Source organism: Pleurodeles waltl, chromosome 9, assembly GCF_031143425.1.
Source record: "Pleurodeles waltl isolate 20211129_DDA chromosome 9, aPleWal1.hap1.20221129, whole genome shotgun sequence".
In the NCBI taxonomy this organism is placed as follows: domain Eukaryota; kingdom Metazoa; phylum Chordata; class Amphibia; order Caudata; family Salamandridae; genus Pleurodeles; species Pleurodeles waltl.
In genome coordinates this window covers 225,715,366-225,731,532 of record NC_090448.1, presented here as the reverse complement: position 1 = coordinate 225,731,532, position 16,167 = coordinate 225,715,366, and the positions used below count along the sequence as shown (strand labels likewise).

General features: G+C 45.1%; 1 protein-coding gene across 1 annotated transcript in view; it reads left to right on the top strand.

Annotated features, from left to right (window-relative positions):
• The window catches only part of TMF1 (TATA element modulatory factor 1), a 222,079-nt gene that overhangs the window by 99,249 nt on the left and 106,663 nt on the right, over nt 1-16,167 (top strand). The window contains exons 12-13 of the mRNA XM_069206582.1: nt 7,174-7,243; nt 7,334-7,426. Of these exons, the coding sequence (XP_069062683.1) occupies nt 7,174-7,243; nt 7,334-7,426 (163 nt within the window). The remainder of the gene's footprint in view (nt 1-7,173; nt 7,244-7,333; nt 7,427-16,167) is intronic.

Sequence of the window (16,167 nt, the reverse complement as noted above, 5' to 3'; positions counted from 1 at the left end):
GATGGAATGTTTTTACACTATGTTAAGGCCAATAGACTCGTATTTTCTAATGTAGACCTCAGTTGCATGGTGTAATCCTGTGACCAGTACAGTAGGAGAAGGTTTCCTATTGTTAACTCTCTAACAGATATTACAGGAAAAGGGTTTACAGGGAGTGCAGAATTATTAGGCAAGTAGTATTTTTGAGGATTAATTTTATTATTGAACAACAACCATGTTCTCAATGAACCCAAAAAACTCATTAATATCAAAGCTGAATATTTTTGGAAGTAGTTTGTAGTTTGTTTTTAGTTTTAGCTATGTTAGGGGGATATCTGTGTGTGCAGGTGACTATTACTGTGCATAATTATTAGGCAACTTAACAAAAAAAAATATATACCCATTTCAATTATTTATTATTACCAGTGAAACCAATATAACATCTCAACATTCACAAATATACATTTCTGACATTCAAAAACAAAACAAAAACAAATCAGTGACCAATATAGCCACCTTTCTTTGCAAGGACACTCAAAAGCCTGCCATCCATGGATTCTGTCAGTGTTTTGATCTGTTCACCATCAACATTGCGTGCAGCAGCAACCACAGCCTCCCAGACACTGTTCAGAGAGGTGTACTGTTTTCCCTCCTTGTAAATCTCACATTTGATGATGGACCACAGGTTCTCAATGGGGTTCAGATCAGGTGAACAAGGAGGCCATGTCATTAGATTTCCTTCTTTTATACCCTTTCTTGCCAGCCACGCTGTGGAGTACTTGGACGCGTGTGATGGAGCATTGTCCTGCATGAAAATCATGTTTTTCTTGAAGGATGCAGACTTCTTCCTGTACCACTGCTTGAAGAAGGTGTCTTCCAGGAACTGGCAGTAGGACTGGGAGTTGAGCTTGACTCCATCCTCAACCCGAAAAGGCCCCACAAGCTCATCTTTGATGATACCAGCCCAAACCAGTACTCCACCTCCACCTTGCTGGCGTCTGAGTCGGACTGGAGCTCTCTGCCCTTTACCAATCCAGCCACGGGCCCATCCATCTGGCCCATCAAGACTCACTCTCATTTCATCAGTCCATAAAACCTTAGAAAAATCAGTCTTGAGATATTTCTTGGCCCAGTCTTGACGTTTCAGCTTGTGTGTCTTGTTCAGTGGTGGTCGTCTTTCAGCCTTTCTTACCTTGGCCATGTCTCTGAGTATTGCACACCTTGTGCTTTTGGGCACTCCAGTGATGTTGCAGCTCTGAAATATGGGCAAACTGGTGGCAAGTGGCATCGTGGCAGCTGCACACTTGACTTTTCTCAGTTCATGGGCAGTTATTTTGCGCCTTGGTTTTTCCACACGCTTCTTGCGACCCTGTTGACTATTTTGAATGAAACGCTTGATTGTTCGATGATCACGCTTCAGAAGCTTTGCAATTTTAAGAGTGCTGCATCCCTCTGCAAGATATCTCACTATTTTTGACTTTTCTGAGCCTGTCAAGTCCTTCTTTTGACCCATTTTGCCAAAGGAAAGGAAGTTGCCTAATAATTATGCACACCTGATATAGGGTGTTGATGTCATTAGACCACACCCCTTCTCATTACAGAGATGCACATCACCTAATATGCTTAATTGGTAGTAGGCTTTCGAGCCTATACAGCTTGGAGTAAGACAACATGCATAAAGAGGATGATGTGGTCAAAATACTCATTTGCCTAATAATTCTGCACTCCCTGTAAATTGTGAACTCCTTACGGAAGAAGGAAGGCAGATAACGTGATACTAGGCAGAATGACATCCTGACCCAGGTAATACCCCGAAAAAAAGGAATACCAAATGTTGCCATAATGCAGCGAGTCAGTACTGTTTGGTCACCCAACAGAAGTTGTTCGAAGTGGGAGACAAGACAGACTGTTTGTTGGCCTCACAATAAGACGTGTCTAGATGGGTGGGGGAAGTCATACAGGCTGGTGGCACAAGGATCAAACAAGGTGTGGCCATTTTGAAGGCCTTTGCACAATATTAGTGTGACATAAGACTGGATGAACGGTCCCAGAGAAAGACATATTGGACTTCCTAGGGGAACTGAATGTGCCAGTGCTGAGGATGAAAGACAGATAAGTACTGGAGGAAGATTTATGAGTAGATGAAATATACAAGCCTTGATATGTGTGCCAAACAGAAGACTTAGAGAAGCAATGGCTTCTCCCCTTGGAGCGGTATGAAAAACTGGACCCTGTGCTGGGCATGCACCTCAACATGTTCAAAGCAGCCATGGAGGAGGCCGGTTTCACTTTCAAACTGCAGCATGCAACAGTAAGTGTAATTTATGACAAGGGCAAACCCAAAACCGCTTGTAGCTTGAATGCTCCATTTTCCTCCTAAATAGTGAAGTCAAGTCCTAGTCCAGAAGCATTCACTGCACTTAATGAAAGTGATCGCTACATTAGTCCACAAAGATCAGACAGGTTTATTGCCTGGTGGAGCAACTAGACTGAACATTAGACGATTGACACATGGCTACCCGAAATTTGAAGCACAAAGAAATCACTGGTCATATTGTTTTGGATGCCAAAAAGGTGTTAGATTCAATAGATTGGTCGCATATGATTCAGATGCTGCAGGGGTGTGGTTTTGGCTCAAACGTTTGTAAGTGGGAGGCACTGATTTGCAATGCTGCCACTGTTTTGGTAAGAGGGGTGCTCTTTGAGCCGATTGAATTTGGATGAGTTACTAGTCAAGGTTACCCACAGTCCACCATCCTCTTTGACCTCTGCCTACAGCCCCTTCCCTGCTGGGCCAGAGTACGAGCTGCCATTATGGAGTTTCCAGAACTTGTGGGATGTCCGTGAGAGATATTGCACCCAGCAGAAGATGTCCTACTTTATCTCGCTTATACCAGAGCATTAATCCCAACCACATTGTCCATTTCCTGCGCTTTGAGAAGTACTTGCCGTACAGTATTAGCTGAGATAAATTAGTCCTGAACACGGTAGGTGACTGGGAGGGAGTGGGTCATGTGGAATGCCAACTAGTAGATCCCACACACAGGTTTAAATACCTGGGTCTTGAGATAATAATTGATATAAATTAATTTCTTGTTAAAAAACCTGGAAGGGTTTATGAGGGACTTCCAGGTTGACCTGGAAACATGACAGCTTACTATTGTCCACTGGTCAAAGAGTCAATTTTCAAAATGATTACCCTGCCAAGATTACTATATGTATTACAAAACACCCCATTTATGGTCCCAGACACTTATTTCAAAAAGATTACCAGCATGCTCAGCACTCTCCCATGGTATGGGGGCACCCCTTGAAGTTCCCTCACGACACTACAAAGGGTTGTGTACAACAGTGAGATGCCATTCCCAGACATGAGGTCATACTACTAGGCTTCACAACTTCAGACCGTCAACAAATGGGGAGTATCCCTGAGGAACGCTCTGCACTTAGACTTGAGAGGCTCCGTATGGAATCTCAGACATACACCCACTACATTTATGGAAAGCAACCTGGAATAGATTGCCAGAGTCCACACAAACGACCTCAGTCATTGGTACAGGGCTAATAAGCACCTGGGCTGACAGGGGAAATTATTGAAGGATACACCTTTATGGAGGGGGCAGCACTCAAAGAAGTAGAGAAACTGTAATCTTGTCCAAATTAGACAACATGATGAATAGTTCGAGACTGAAATCCTATGAGGAATTGCAGAGAGTTTACGCTGTAACGCCCACCCATGCATACTAATACTGGCAGCTGACCCATACTCTGGTGGCAGAAAACGTGAATTAGACAGACGTCCCAGACTATAGTCCCCTTGTGGCCAAGAGCCTCATGACAGAACCTTCCACTAAACTGTCTCTCAGCTCTACCGTACTATCATAAACAATGCCCCTGGCACTCTACAGAAACTTTGGCAGATGTGGTGTGGTGAGGGGGATCTTGGTCTGCTGGAAAACATGGACTGGGAGGTGAGTTCGATGCACCCCAGAGAAGTTGTCATAAAGACCAGACTGTAGTTAATCCAGTTTAAGTACCTGCATAGGGTTTATTATAACAGGAGCAGATTATTCAAGAAGGGGAAGGCACAGACCCCGACCTGTACAAGGTGTATTCTTGTCACAGGAATGTTTCTCCACTGGTTATCGCCATACTGTAGGGCTACAACCTTGAAATTAGGGTCCATATTAGTACGAGTATACCTCTCACTTCCCACTTCATTATCTTGGGCATACCATGCAACATTAATCTCCGAGGCCCACACTGTTGTCTTGTACCCTAGGCTCTATACTGTACTAGCAAAAAGAGACTTAACTAAGATGCAGTCCAGCAAACAAGTACCAACTATTCAAATGTGGCTTGTAGACATGAACATATGCACGGAGACTGAGAGGGCGATATAGGAGGGGAGGTTGCCCTCAGACATTTCGGAAGGTGTGAGGCAGGTGGAGATCTCATTATGGTCATGAGTGGGGGGGAATTTGCCACCGGACTCTGGATCCATCCTGAGACAACTAACTAAGGGCCATATGTATCATCCAACCGATTTGTGATTCTCAAATAGCGATTTTTAAGAAATCGCTATTTCAGAAATGCAAAAAGGTATGTATGATATATGCGATTCGGTGATAGCGCTTTCTTAAAAATCGCAAATGCTATTACCGAATCGCAAATAGAGAATCTGTCCCCATTCGCATCTATGTGCCTGTTGGCCCATATCTGCAAATTTTTTGCATTTCCAAAATTTCAATTTCTGAACCAGAAATCGCAATTTTGGAAATGCAAAACCGCAGGGTGCTGGGGGCCTAAGGCCCCCTCTGCTGCACCCCAAAGATTTTTGGGAGGACAGGTAAGGTGCACACATGCCAAAAGGGCATGTGTGCTATACATGTACAATTTTAAAATGCAAGTTCAACTTGGTGGTAATTAGCGATTCCTAAATGCCAAAATCGCATTTAGGAATTGCTTCATACATGTGCTAAGGAATCGCAAATAAGGAATCCTTATTTGCGATTTCTAATTTAGAGAGTCTCTAAACAGGGTCGCAATTTTAAGGAATCGCTATTTTAGCGATTCCTTAAAATTGCGTTCAGAATGTATTTCATACATTCTGAAATGCCATTTTGCATTCACAAACGGGCATTCGCACCGTTTGTGAATGCAAAATGCTTTCATACATCTGCCCCTAAACCACCAGTGATGGAAAGGAGACCAGTTGCGACGGGGACGGAGATCCACCGGGGGACAGAGTAGCAAACACCAATCTAATGACTGTCCATGAGTGGATTGCTGGAATCTGCCCTCTGCTAGGGCGATGGTATGCATTAATGTAAAGCTGAAATTGTGTTATTTTGAAAAATAAATAGTTAAAAAACAAATGTATGACGGTACACCTCAGATGTCAAAGCAAGAAAAAACATTCTATTGTGAACTCCTTGCCAAACTGCATAGATGCTGGCTATATATGGTGAACTCCTTCACAAAAGCAACAGAAAGGGATTTTACATTGTAAACAAAGACGGTTTGGGTCTCTTCTTAGGTGTGCTGCAACAAGTGTGTACTTTTTAGATTTGGATTTTATGTTCATGTTAGTGTATGGTTTTGCCTCCCTAAAATGTTTGATGTGTCTCTTTAGGCAGGGACATGTTCATGTTTATGTTCATGTTACAGTGAATACATTTATTTTATTGAGTTTTACATATAGTGACCAATGCAGTAGAACTCTCATTTTACATTGTGAAATACTAAACAAATCCTGTAGACTTAACAGTTTGATTGTGAAAACCATGTTTCCAGTAGGCCTTTGGTGACCTTTTGAGGTTATGCAGTGATGGCCATTTGACCTATGAGTGCTTCTTTCCCCCCATGCATATCTCTTCACATAAAAACAGTTGAGTATGCTTTCCTGTCGGGCTGATAAGGTGGTGTATACACTATTGTTTCACATAAAGATGTAATTGCGTGCGCAAACCTTATTGTCTGCTTGATGATTTTGAGGCTGGTAATTTTTTTTTATCTTCCACCATTCTCCCAGCAGGTTTTATCACCTGAACTATCTTTGCATTGAATTTGTTAAATGTGTATTTGTACTTTACATAGAGAATCTGAAAGATGTCACATTAGACTCATTTCTTTGAGGCTATTGGCGCAGGTATTAAAAGATGAGCTGCATTACCTTGCAGTATGAAGCATAGTGGTAACTGGTGCCAGTTTTGCCAGTCCATTAATTGTTAATTGCAATCTCTTTCATGGGCTCTGTTTACAAGGTAGAGATACTGAGACACTTTCCTGCAGCAGTATGTCTGGAATTTAGTCATAGGTTCTGCACAGGCATTCCTGCTTAGATTCATATGCTTGTGCCGATTCTCAGGTGAAACACATATCCTCTTTAAGCATATTTTTATTGATAAGTAAACATCTTGAAGCCCTTGCTTTAAATACATTTCAAGGTTTTGTTATTTGTTATTTTTACCTAAGGTTGTTTTGCTGATCCTTCGAACAAATCACTTGTTGTTCCATGCTTTTCTGTTCTGGATAGCATATTACAGAGAAAAGCAGATCTCCGCTTGCTCCCAAACTATTCAGAACAGAAATTAGAAGACTAATGTATGGGTTAGAGGTAAAGAGTTTGGATTCTGCAGCGGTATTCTTGTGAAGGTAGACCCTCACTCCATATTTAAGCAATTTTTGTCAGTTAAACCCAGCAGTGCAGTAATACATTACCAAAGTGGTATTGGAGTAGGAACAAAACTTCTACTCGTGATAGAATTTCTAATTTGTATTTGCCCTCTTAGGTATATGTACATAGTATAACTTCCTGTCAGATAACTCAGAAGATGAAATTAGGGGATATTTGACAATATTGATGTCATATCCTCTTGGTGAAAGCATTTAGCTGCACAGTCATGAAGACCATAAGCTCACTGTACACTCTCCTGTCCAGGCATTTGTAGTCACTGTTTTCATTATCCTTCATAATTTTGCTAGCTAAAGAAAATTTTCACATCTTTATGGTGTTCATCAAGGATAGTAATTACTGGAGGCATTTATTTCCTATTGTGAATTGTAAAACTTAACTAGCCCGTATTTGTAACTCTAAATAACTTTCTTTTTTGCCTTTTACTTGTGAATTTAATTGACTGATGATAACCATGATACTGAAATAGGTTTATGATTTTGTTTTATTCAATGCAGGTATCAGGTCGAATTGGAAAACTTAAAGTCTGAGTACGTAAAAACCTGTGAAGATGCAAAAAGAGAAAAGGTAAACTCAACTGCATAATTGCAAACCAAAAAGAATGTGTGGTAGACATTGAGATATCTGAATAATTACATCTGAACCCTTTTTTGCTAGACACTGTTAACCAGCCAACTGGAAATGGAGAAAATGAGGGTTGAACAAGAAAAAAAGAAGGCAATTCTTGCCCTGGAAGCAGCCAAGGAAAAGGTAAAAGGGACCACTTAAGAAGTTCACACCTAAACATAATATTCGTTTAGACTGCAGGAGGCACTTTCTTCTATCACCTTTGTTCTTTGATGTATGTGTATTTTAGCAGTTATTCACCTGTTGTGACTGTTTGTCTGTGTTCTGATCTCTTTTTGTATAGCTGTTGGAATGTAGAGTCTGCAGCTCTAGACTAATCATGAATGACTGTAGCGATGAAGACCATTGCTTGAAGCATTGACAAGGAAGGCAGTCCTTCTTATTGCAAAAAACGTTTGTGTTTTGAGCTTGTAAAAGCAATTTCTATATAGTTAACTGAAACCTATGTTTTGGAATTGATATTGTGTGTGCACTTGCAATGAGTTGTTAAAGGTTTCTGTACATTTAGAGTCTCCAGATGGTCTTTCTGTTACATGATTTGAGTGTGACATGCCTTTTTTGATGGATATGTCTACCTGCAAATTCCTCACCTAATGAAGCCTCCCAGGAGCCAGAATTGATCCATAAATCTGAAATAGCTCTCTCAAACTATTTATCTCTTAACTCTAATTCCTCCCAGGTCATGACATTAATGAGCCATAAAAGGCACCAACTGGTGCACTGACGTCAGTTCTTTTTTTTTCCACACCCTTCAACTCAGTATAAGTACTTTCCTTAGATGGTCTGCTTGTGCAGTTGCCTTAATTGGTTTTGAGCCTGGGCTCTGCCTCTTCTTCTTTTTTGTAGATGTCCTCCATAACCTTCTCTCATCCTCATCTTCCTCCAGTGAGCATCTATATCTTTAAGTGACAGTACAAGTCAGGGGAGCTATCACTCTTCAGGTTCAGCTAATAGAGTGATTCTGGAAATAATGCCTCTGGAGTCCGGGCCTACTTCTAGTGATAGTTTCTCCATTCCCGCTTGACGGGCGAATCAGTGTGTCAGCAGCCCGCTCCTCGACTGCAGCCGTGGCATCATCTTCTGATTCGACCCTGCTCTGCTGATCAAAGGTCTGCCTCTGTTCCGATCCATGTCCCATGGTGCAGCATGATTTTCTAGCCTTTCTGCTGTGTTGTACTACCCTGCTTATGGTGCAGCATTTTCTCTGTCTTTGCTGGCAATGTTCCTCCCTCCTTCTGCCCGTTCTGGCGATCCTCCAAACCGCAAGGTGCCTTTGGGTCTTTTCACTTCTTCCCCCATCAACCTTGTTCGTCTTATCAACGTCCGTTCAACATCAAAAGCTCTGGTTCTGCCATTGGAGTCCTTGTCTGTTTCTTATGTTTCAACAAAAGTGATTATGCCAGCAGTGACATTGTCATTGACGCCACCTCCTGTTTCCCCTGTTCCTTGGTGCTGGGAGACTTTTCTGCATGACTGCAACTGTTTAAATCATTTTGTGGACCATGAGTCTCCACTGGACTTGCCACCTTTATGCCTGGACTCTCGGTGTTCTCTTGGCGGAGGTACCTGTCAAGGTGTTTCATTCTGGCACTGCTGTTGGAGACGAGGAAGCTGTTTCTGCTTGTGATTATATGAAGGGTTCTACTTTAATTTTAATTCTGCTAGTGGTGTAGCCTCCGAGTCCAAGTTTGACCTTGATTGGTTTTCCTTTGGAGTACATCTTCTGCTTTCATTCTGCCTTGTGTAAGGTGGCCTCAGTCTTGGAGTTGCACTTGAATGTTTTGGAGGTGAAGACTTGCATGTTCAATGAGATCCTACAACCATTTGTTGACTCATCTGAACCCTTGTTGCCCTTCTTGAAGAATACTGTCCCTACTTGGGCAGTATGGGGTAATCCTGCCTCTCCTCTGTATTGGTGCTTCAGTCAAGTGGAGGTATTGCCTGGCCGAGGATGTGATAAGCTTTTGTCCTCTTTGCCACTACATAGTGATTTGGAGTTGTTAGACCTGGCAGCTTTTTGGCGTGTCTCCCCTGTCTTTTTGCCTTCCGACCTCCTGGTTTTGGACTCTCTTTTTGCTGGGCTATTGTCTCTGCGCACTTTACCACTGCTAATCAGTGGTAAAGTGCAAGTGCAAGTGCTCCCCATATAAATTGTTCTGTGGATTGGTTTATCCATAATTGGTATATTTGATTTACTAAGAAGTCCCTAGTAACGTGCCCTAGAGGTGCCTAGGGCCTGTGAATCAAATGCTACTAGTGGGCCTCCAGCACTGGTTGTGCCACCCACATTAGTAGCCCTGTAAACATGACTCAGACCTGCCATTGCAGTTTCTGTGTGTGCAGTTTTAAACTGACAATTCGACTTGGCAAGTGTACCCACTTGCCAGGCCTCAACCTTCCCTTTTACTACATGCAAGGCACCCCTAAGTTAGGCCCTAGGTAGCCCCAGGGCCAGGGTGCAGTGTATGTTTAAGGTAGGACATATACTAGTGTGTTTTATATGTCCTACAGCGAAATACTGCCAAATGTGGTTTTCACTGTGCAAGGCCTATCTCTCTCATAGGTTAGCATGGGGGCTGCCTTTAAATATCCTTAAAGCGCAGATTCCCTTTGAGAGTAGATAAAAATGTGGAGTTTAGGGTCTCAGAACTCAAAATTTAAAAATAAATTTTTATTGAAGTTGGTTTTTAAATTGTCTGTTTGAAAATACCACTTTTAGAAAGTAGGCATTTTCTTGCTTATACCATTCTGTGACTCTGCCTGTTTGTGGATTGACTGTCTGGGTCAGTTTGACAGTTGGGCTGTTCACACCTCTCCTCTAGACAGTGACACAAAAAGGGGCGGTGGTGTAGCCTGCTTATCCTGATGAGCTATCTGAGCTAGAGAGGAGGAAGGAGTGGTCGTTCACACCTGAAAGGACTGTGCCTGCCCTCACACAATGCAGTCTCCGACCCCCTGGTGTGCGTCTGGGGCCTGGCCTGGACAAGGAAGGATCTTGGAAACACTTGAGACTTTGCTTTGAAGTTTGCCAACTTCAAAGGCAGAACAGGGTATAAGAAGAAGACCCAAAACCCCAGACTTTTAGAATCTTTCGGGAATCAAGAGGAACCTCTGCCCAGGAGAAGAGCTGAAGGAAGAGTACTGTCCCTTTGCTGTGTTGCTTTGCTGGACTTTCCTGTAGTTGGTGCTTCTGCCTGAAAAGAGTGCAAAGGGGGAATTTTGCTGTGTGTCCTGCTTGAGAAAATTCTCCAAGGGCTTGGAGTAGAGCTTGCCTCCTGTTGGAAGTCTCAGGGACACCAAAGACTTCAGCTTCCTTGACCTGCAGCACTGGGAACTGTGCATTTTGTGTTGTTCAAGAGGAGAAAGCACTGCAACGCCGGCAACGACGCCGCTGGCCTGCACCGTGACCTGCCGACGCCGCACGGAGTCGCTTTGCCCCGCTTCGCACCGCGACCCTGGACTCACCGACGCCATCCTCGGACGACTTCACCGAGCCACTTCTCGCACTGCGACCTGTGGGCCCCGCACTCCGGTGTCACCTGCTCACACCGCAGCCTGGGCATCCCCTACGACATTGCTCCTGCTGACACCGGCGCCGCTGCCTGCACCGTGGCCTGTGGACACCGCTCGTGAGGAGCAAGAAGCACCGTCCCGTCCTGCGCTGCAGCCCCAGTCCACCGACGCCAGCACCATCGGCTCCAGTGGTCGTCACCAGGCATCCTTGCCTGCACCGTGACCTGTGGACACCGCTCGTGAGGGTCACGAATCACGTCCCATCCCGCACCGCTGGCTTGGGCCTACGGACGACAGCGCTTCCGCAACGACACCACTGCCTGCACTGTGACCTGTAGGCACTGCACATTGCATCATCCTGCTTCGCACCGCAGCCCCGACGCCATCCACGCCAGCGCATCTGTTTTCATAAGGCTGGAGTCGGTCCCTGAGGTGCGTGACTTCAAGGGCCTGACGACTCCTGCACCAACTCCGGAACCGACGCCAGCGACGCCGCTCACCGGAGCTCACCTGCGCCGCAGCCCCAGTCCACCGACGCCAGCACCATCGCTCCAGTGGTCGTCACCAGGCATCCTTGCCTGCACCGTGGCCTGTGGACACCGCTCGTGAGGGTCACGAATCACGTCCCATCCCGCACCGCTGGCTCGGGCCTACGGACGACAGCGCTTCCGCAACAACACCACTGCCTGCACCGTGACCTGTAAGCACTGCACATTGCATCATCCTGCTTCGCACCACAGCCCCGACGCCATCCACGCCAGCGCATCTGTTTTCATAAGCCTGGAGTTCGGTCCCTGAGGTGCGTGACTTCAAGGGCCTGACGACTCCTGCACCAACTCCGGAACCGACGCCAGCGACGCCGCTCTCCGGAGCTCACCTGCGCCGCAGCCCCAGTCCACCGACGCCAGCACCATCGGCTCCAGTGGTCGTCACCAGGCATCCTTGCCTGCACCGTGGCCTGTGGACACCGCTCGTGAGGGTCACGAATCACGTCCCATCCCGCACCGCTGGCTTGGGCCTACGGACGACAGCGCTTCCGCAACGACACCACTGCCTGCACCGTGACCTGTAGGCACTGCACATTGCATCATCCTGCTTCGCACCGCAGCCCCGATGCCATCCACGCCAGCGCATCTGTTTTCATAAGCCTGGAGTTCGGTCCCTGAGGTGCGTGACTTCAAGGGCCTGACGACTCCTGCACCAACTCCGGAACCGACGCCAGCGACGCCGCTCTCTGGAGCTCACCTGCGCCGCAGCCCCAGTCCACCGACGCCAGCACCATCGGCTCCAGTGGTCGTCACCAGGCATCCTTGCCTGCACCGTGGCCTGTGGACACCGCTCGTGAGGGTCACGAATCACGTCCCATCCCGCACCGCTGGCTTGGGCCTACGGACGACAGCGCTTCCGCAACGACACCACTGCCTGCACCGTGACCTGTAGGCACTGCACATTGCATCATCCTGCTTTGCACCGCAGCCCCGACGCCATCCACGCCAGTGCATCTGTTTTCATAAGCCTGGAGTTCGGTCCCTAAGGTGCGTGACTTCAAGGGCCTGACGACTCCTGCACCAACTCCGGAACCCACGCCAACTACGCCGCTCTCCGGAGCTCACCGCGAGGATCACGACACCCTGCGAATCCAAGGTACTGTTTGCGGGTCTTCCTGACACCGTAGCTGGCCCGCAACGCCTCGGCCAGCCTGCACTGTTGGTTTTATTGATCACAGCGCCGTGATAGCCCCAGGTGGAGCTATCGACGTCAAGGAACTGTAGATTGAGTAAATCTTGCAGAATTCATATTTTTCTTACTGTATGTTGGATTTTTATTGTATCTGGTCTTGTTTTATATAGATAAATATTGGGTATTTTTCTAAAGCTGGTGTGGTGTCCTTTTGTAGTGTTTTCACTTATTACTGTGTGTTATGTGCAAATGCTTTACACATTGCTTCTGAGATAAGCCTGACTGCTCGTGCCAAGGTACCAAGGGGGTGAGCAGGGGTTATCTGAGTTGGTATCTCCCTTATCCTGACTAGAGTGAGGGTCCCTACTTGGACAGGGTGCAAACCGACTGCCAACTAGAGACCCCATTTCTGACAGGAGTGGCTTCCCTTTCCGGTTCCTGAGTCTAGCGACACATCTTTTGCTTATACTTCCTCTCTATATGCTGTCATTTTGATGCATTGGGAGGACGCTACCCTCTATTACTGCGTACCCATGTTCTAGTTAGCCTGTTACACTCATGCCCTTCAGGAGATGCCAGAAATAGTTGTTCCACTTCTTAAGGATCATATTAGTGTCTTTTTGTAGAGGTGGTGCATGATGATTTTGGTACCACCAGACAATTTATCCAGTCTGGAATAATCTCTAGAGCTATTCAGGTCAGGAAGGGCATCTGGCCATGCTGAAAAGTGACCATCTGGACATTCTGAAAGGTGACCTGTTCTGCTTGTCAAGTAGGGGGACAATCCAGGTTTTGTTAATGTTGCTCGAGGGACACACCCTACAGAAGACACAGATGTTTGAGGGGGCAGGTTTGGTCTGGTTTGAATATTCCCCTGCAATCTTTGTAAATTCACTCTCTTTTGTCTTGGAACTTGAGCGTCTAGCTGAACTAGTGGTAGATGTGGTGCATGTGTCTTGTTATTCCACGCCCTCCAGTTGGCTAGGATGTTTTCCATTTTTCACGCCCATGACATTCCATGGCAGCTGCACTCACCTTTCTGGACACATTCTGTTAACTTGGCTGTTTGTGTTCCCTGTGGGGTTTTGGTAATGGCAATGTGCCATCTTCCTTGTGCTGTGGCAGCAGCAGCTCCTGCTATTTGGGTCCTGTTTGGATGTCGACCACATGTCCATTTGCCAGGAGTTTTCCAGTGCGGCCTTCTTCAGTTTTTGGGAGAGTGGATGGCAACCTTTGTTGAATACTTTTCTTGTATGCCGCATTGGTATTTCTTCTCCTGGTTCAGCTTTGTTTCACCCCTTGAATATACTGGAGCAGTGACTTGGGATGATGCAGCTTCCTTGTTAGCAGTATTACTTTGTGCCACTCCACTTCGTGTTGCAGTGGGACATTGCAATTGTGTCAGGTTGCAGCATTGAGAGTTCTTGGTTTTTGGACTCCTGTGCTTTTCATCTTGGATGACAGTCTGTCCATTGTTCTTGAACCCTTTTCTATGATGATCTTGATTGCTCAGTGAAATCTGTTGCACTGTCTTTTGGTGCTACATTTCCCCATTATTCTTCCTAAATTAGTTCCTTTGACTGTTCGCTGTATCCTTTTATGGATTGACCCTCCTGGTACCCTTCAGTCTGTTGCCACTGGTTGCAAGACTGCTGGGTCTGTCTCTTTGTTACCACAGTTCTTGTGCAGTGTTGGTCATGACTGACCTGAGGGCTTCTTTTGGAGAGGTTGCGGGGATCATTCCTTCCTGAGATTGTTTGCTGAGCATTCTTTGTGGCCTAAGGCAATGTTGCCCTTCCGTGTTGCTACTGTTGGTGTTCTGTTGTCTCAGTGACTGCAGCCACTGAGTGGTGTGGTTCCACTCCGCAGGTATTAATAATTTTTTGTGGTGTCTTTCTCTGTGGACTATGTTGATGGTTGTTTTTCTCGGCCTGCCTGCCCTTATTACTCTTGCACTGACGTTTGGAGGGACTTCAGATGAAGGATTGGGTGTGCATTTTTTGCCCTTTGTAGACTCAGGGTGGTTCACACTTGTGCTTCTTGACCAATGACTAGTTGGTCCTGCATAGATTGGACAATCTTCTGTTCATACTGGACTCTGATAACTTGCTCCTTCGGGCACCTTGACATTTTTGTTGATGTTTCTTGCCCTTCAGGATTGACTGTTCTTTTGGTGTTGAAGCCTTCCTCAACTGTGTGTGTGACTGCTGTGGTGTCTGTTGTCTGGTGCAGCTTAGATGAGGTTCACTCCTTATCTCGTCTTTGGCTCCTTTGATTACTGTTAATATCTTTACAGTTCATGTAACTAATCCTAAGGCATTGAGATGATGCTTATTTTTTTCCCAGTCGAGAATAGTTTGCAGATTAAGACCCCCAAAATGTTCTTTCTGTATAGATATCCAAGCTCTTTTATAGTAATTGTTTTGTAGTTCATCAGTTCTTTCATGTCTGCACACCGTTCGTAAATACTACATGGATCCTTGTCCTTCCTACATTTGGCAATCTGTTTTCTGATTTCAATGGCTACAAAGTAGATTGTTTTCTGTAGCTCTCCATTTTTCATTATTATTGGAGGGCAAACAAGTGAGAGTGTTTTTCTGTTCTGTCACTACCTTTTGGTCCATCAAAGAAGTTCAATGTTTTTGTACAACTATGTGTATTTCTTGCTTCTTATAACATTTCTCCGATTAATGTACCCTTGATCTCCAGTATTACAAGTAGGGCATTTCAGATCCACTTCTGGGATTCATTCTTGTATTTTAACAGAGGATTGGGCAAATTATTTTTTCATTGATGTTACCTCTACAGCCTGCCATTTACCCTGAATCTCACAAACGAGTTCTTCTTCCTCAATCTACATGTTAATAATTGGGGCTATATGATCCTTATGACATAGTTCTTTCAACCATGCTTTTTGACAAATTAAAGTGTATTCCTGTTTATTGACTCTCAGTCGTCAAAGTTTAAGGAACATAACCTTAACAGGTTAATTAAACTGTTCTTATTGCTGCAAAAAGGTTTATTTTTCCATTCCACCCATTACATCTCCTTGATGGAAGTTTCCACAAAATTGACAAATCTTACTGCTTTCTCTTGCATCATAAGTAATATTAGCGTTCCCCAATATGGTAGTGAGCTCATGTAAAGGCGAGGCATTTAATATGTTGGACCTAAGCCTTAATAATTGTGTTAAATTTTCAATGATTTATTTAATTTAGGGTGGCTGTATTTAAATAGAAACGTCTTTAACCCTTTCGGGCAGACAATGTTATTTGAGTTGTTTGTGTTTATATTTGTAAAGGGCACTATCACGCCAATGGTGTGCTGGTGCTGAGCAGGTTAATTGAAAAGCTAGGTCTTCAGCTCGTATTGGAATTCAAGAGAGGAGGAGGATTTGATGTGGAGTGGGAGATTGTTCAATTCTTTAGGAATGATGTAAGAGAATGCCCGTCCTCCTGATCTGATTCTTTGTATGCATGGGATGTCTGTGAGTAGGAATCCTGATGAGCGGAGGTTCCTCGATGGTTGGTGGAAGGATATGCAACTATTCAGGTAGGTGGTTACTTTAGGTGTGTTGTGTTGTGTGTGTGTGTGTGTGTGTGTGTGTGTGTGTGTGTGTGTGTGTGTGTGTGTGTGTGTGGTTTGAAATGAGCACGTTTGTGTATCGGGAG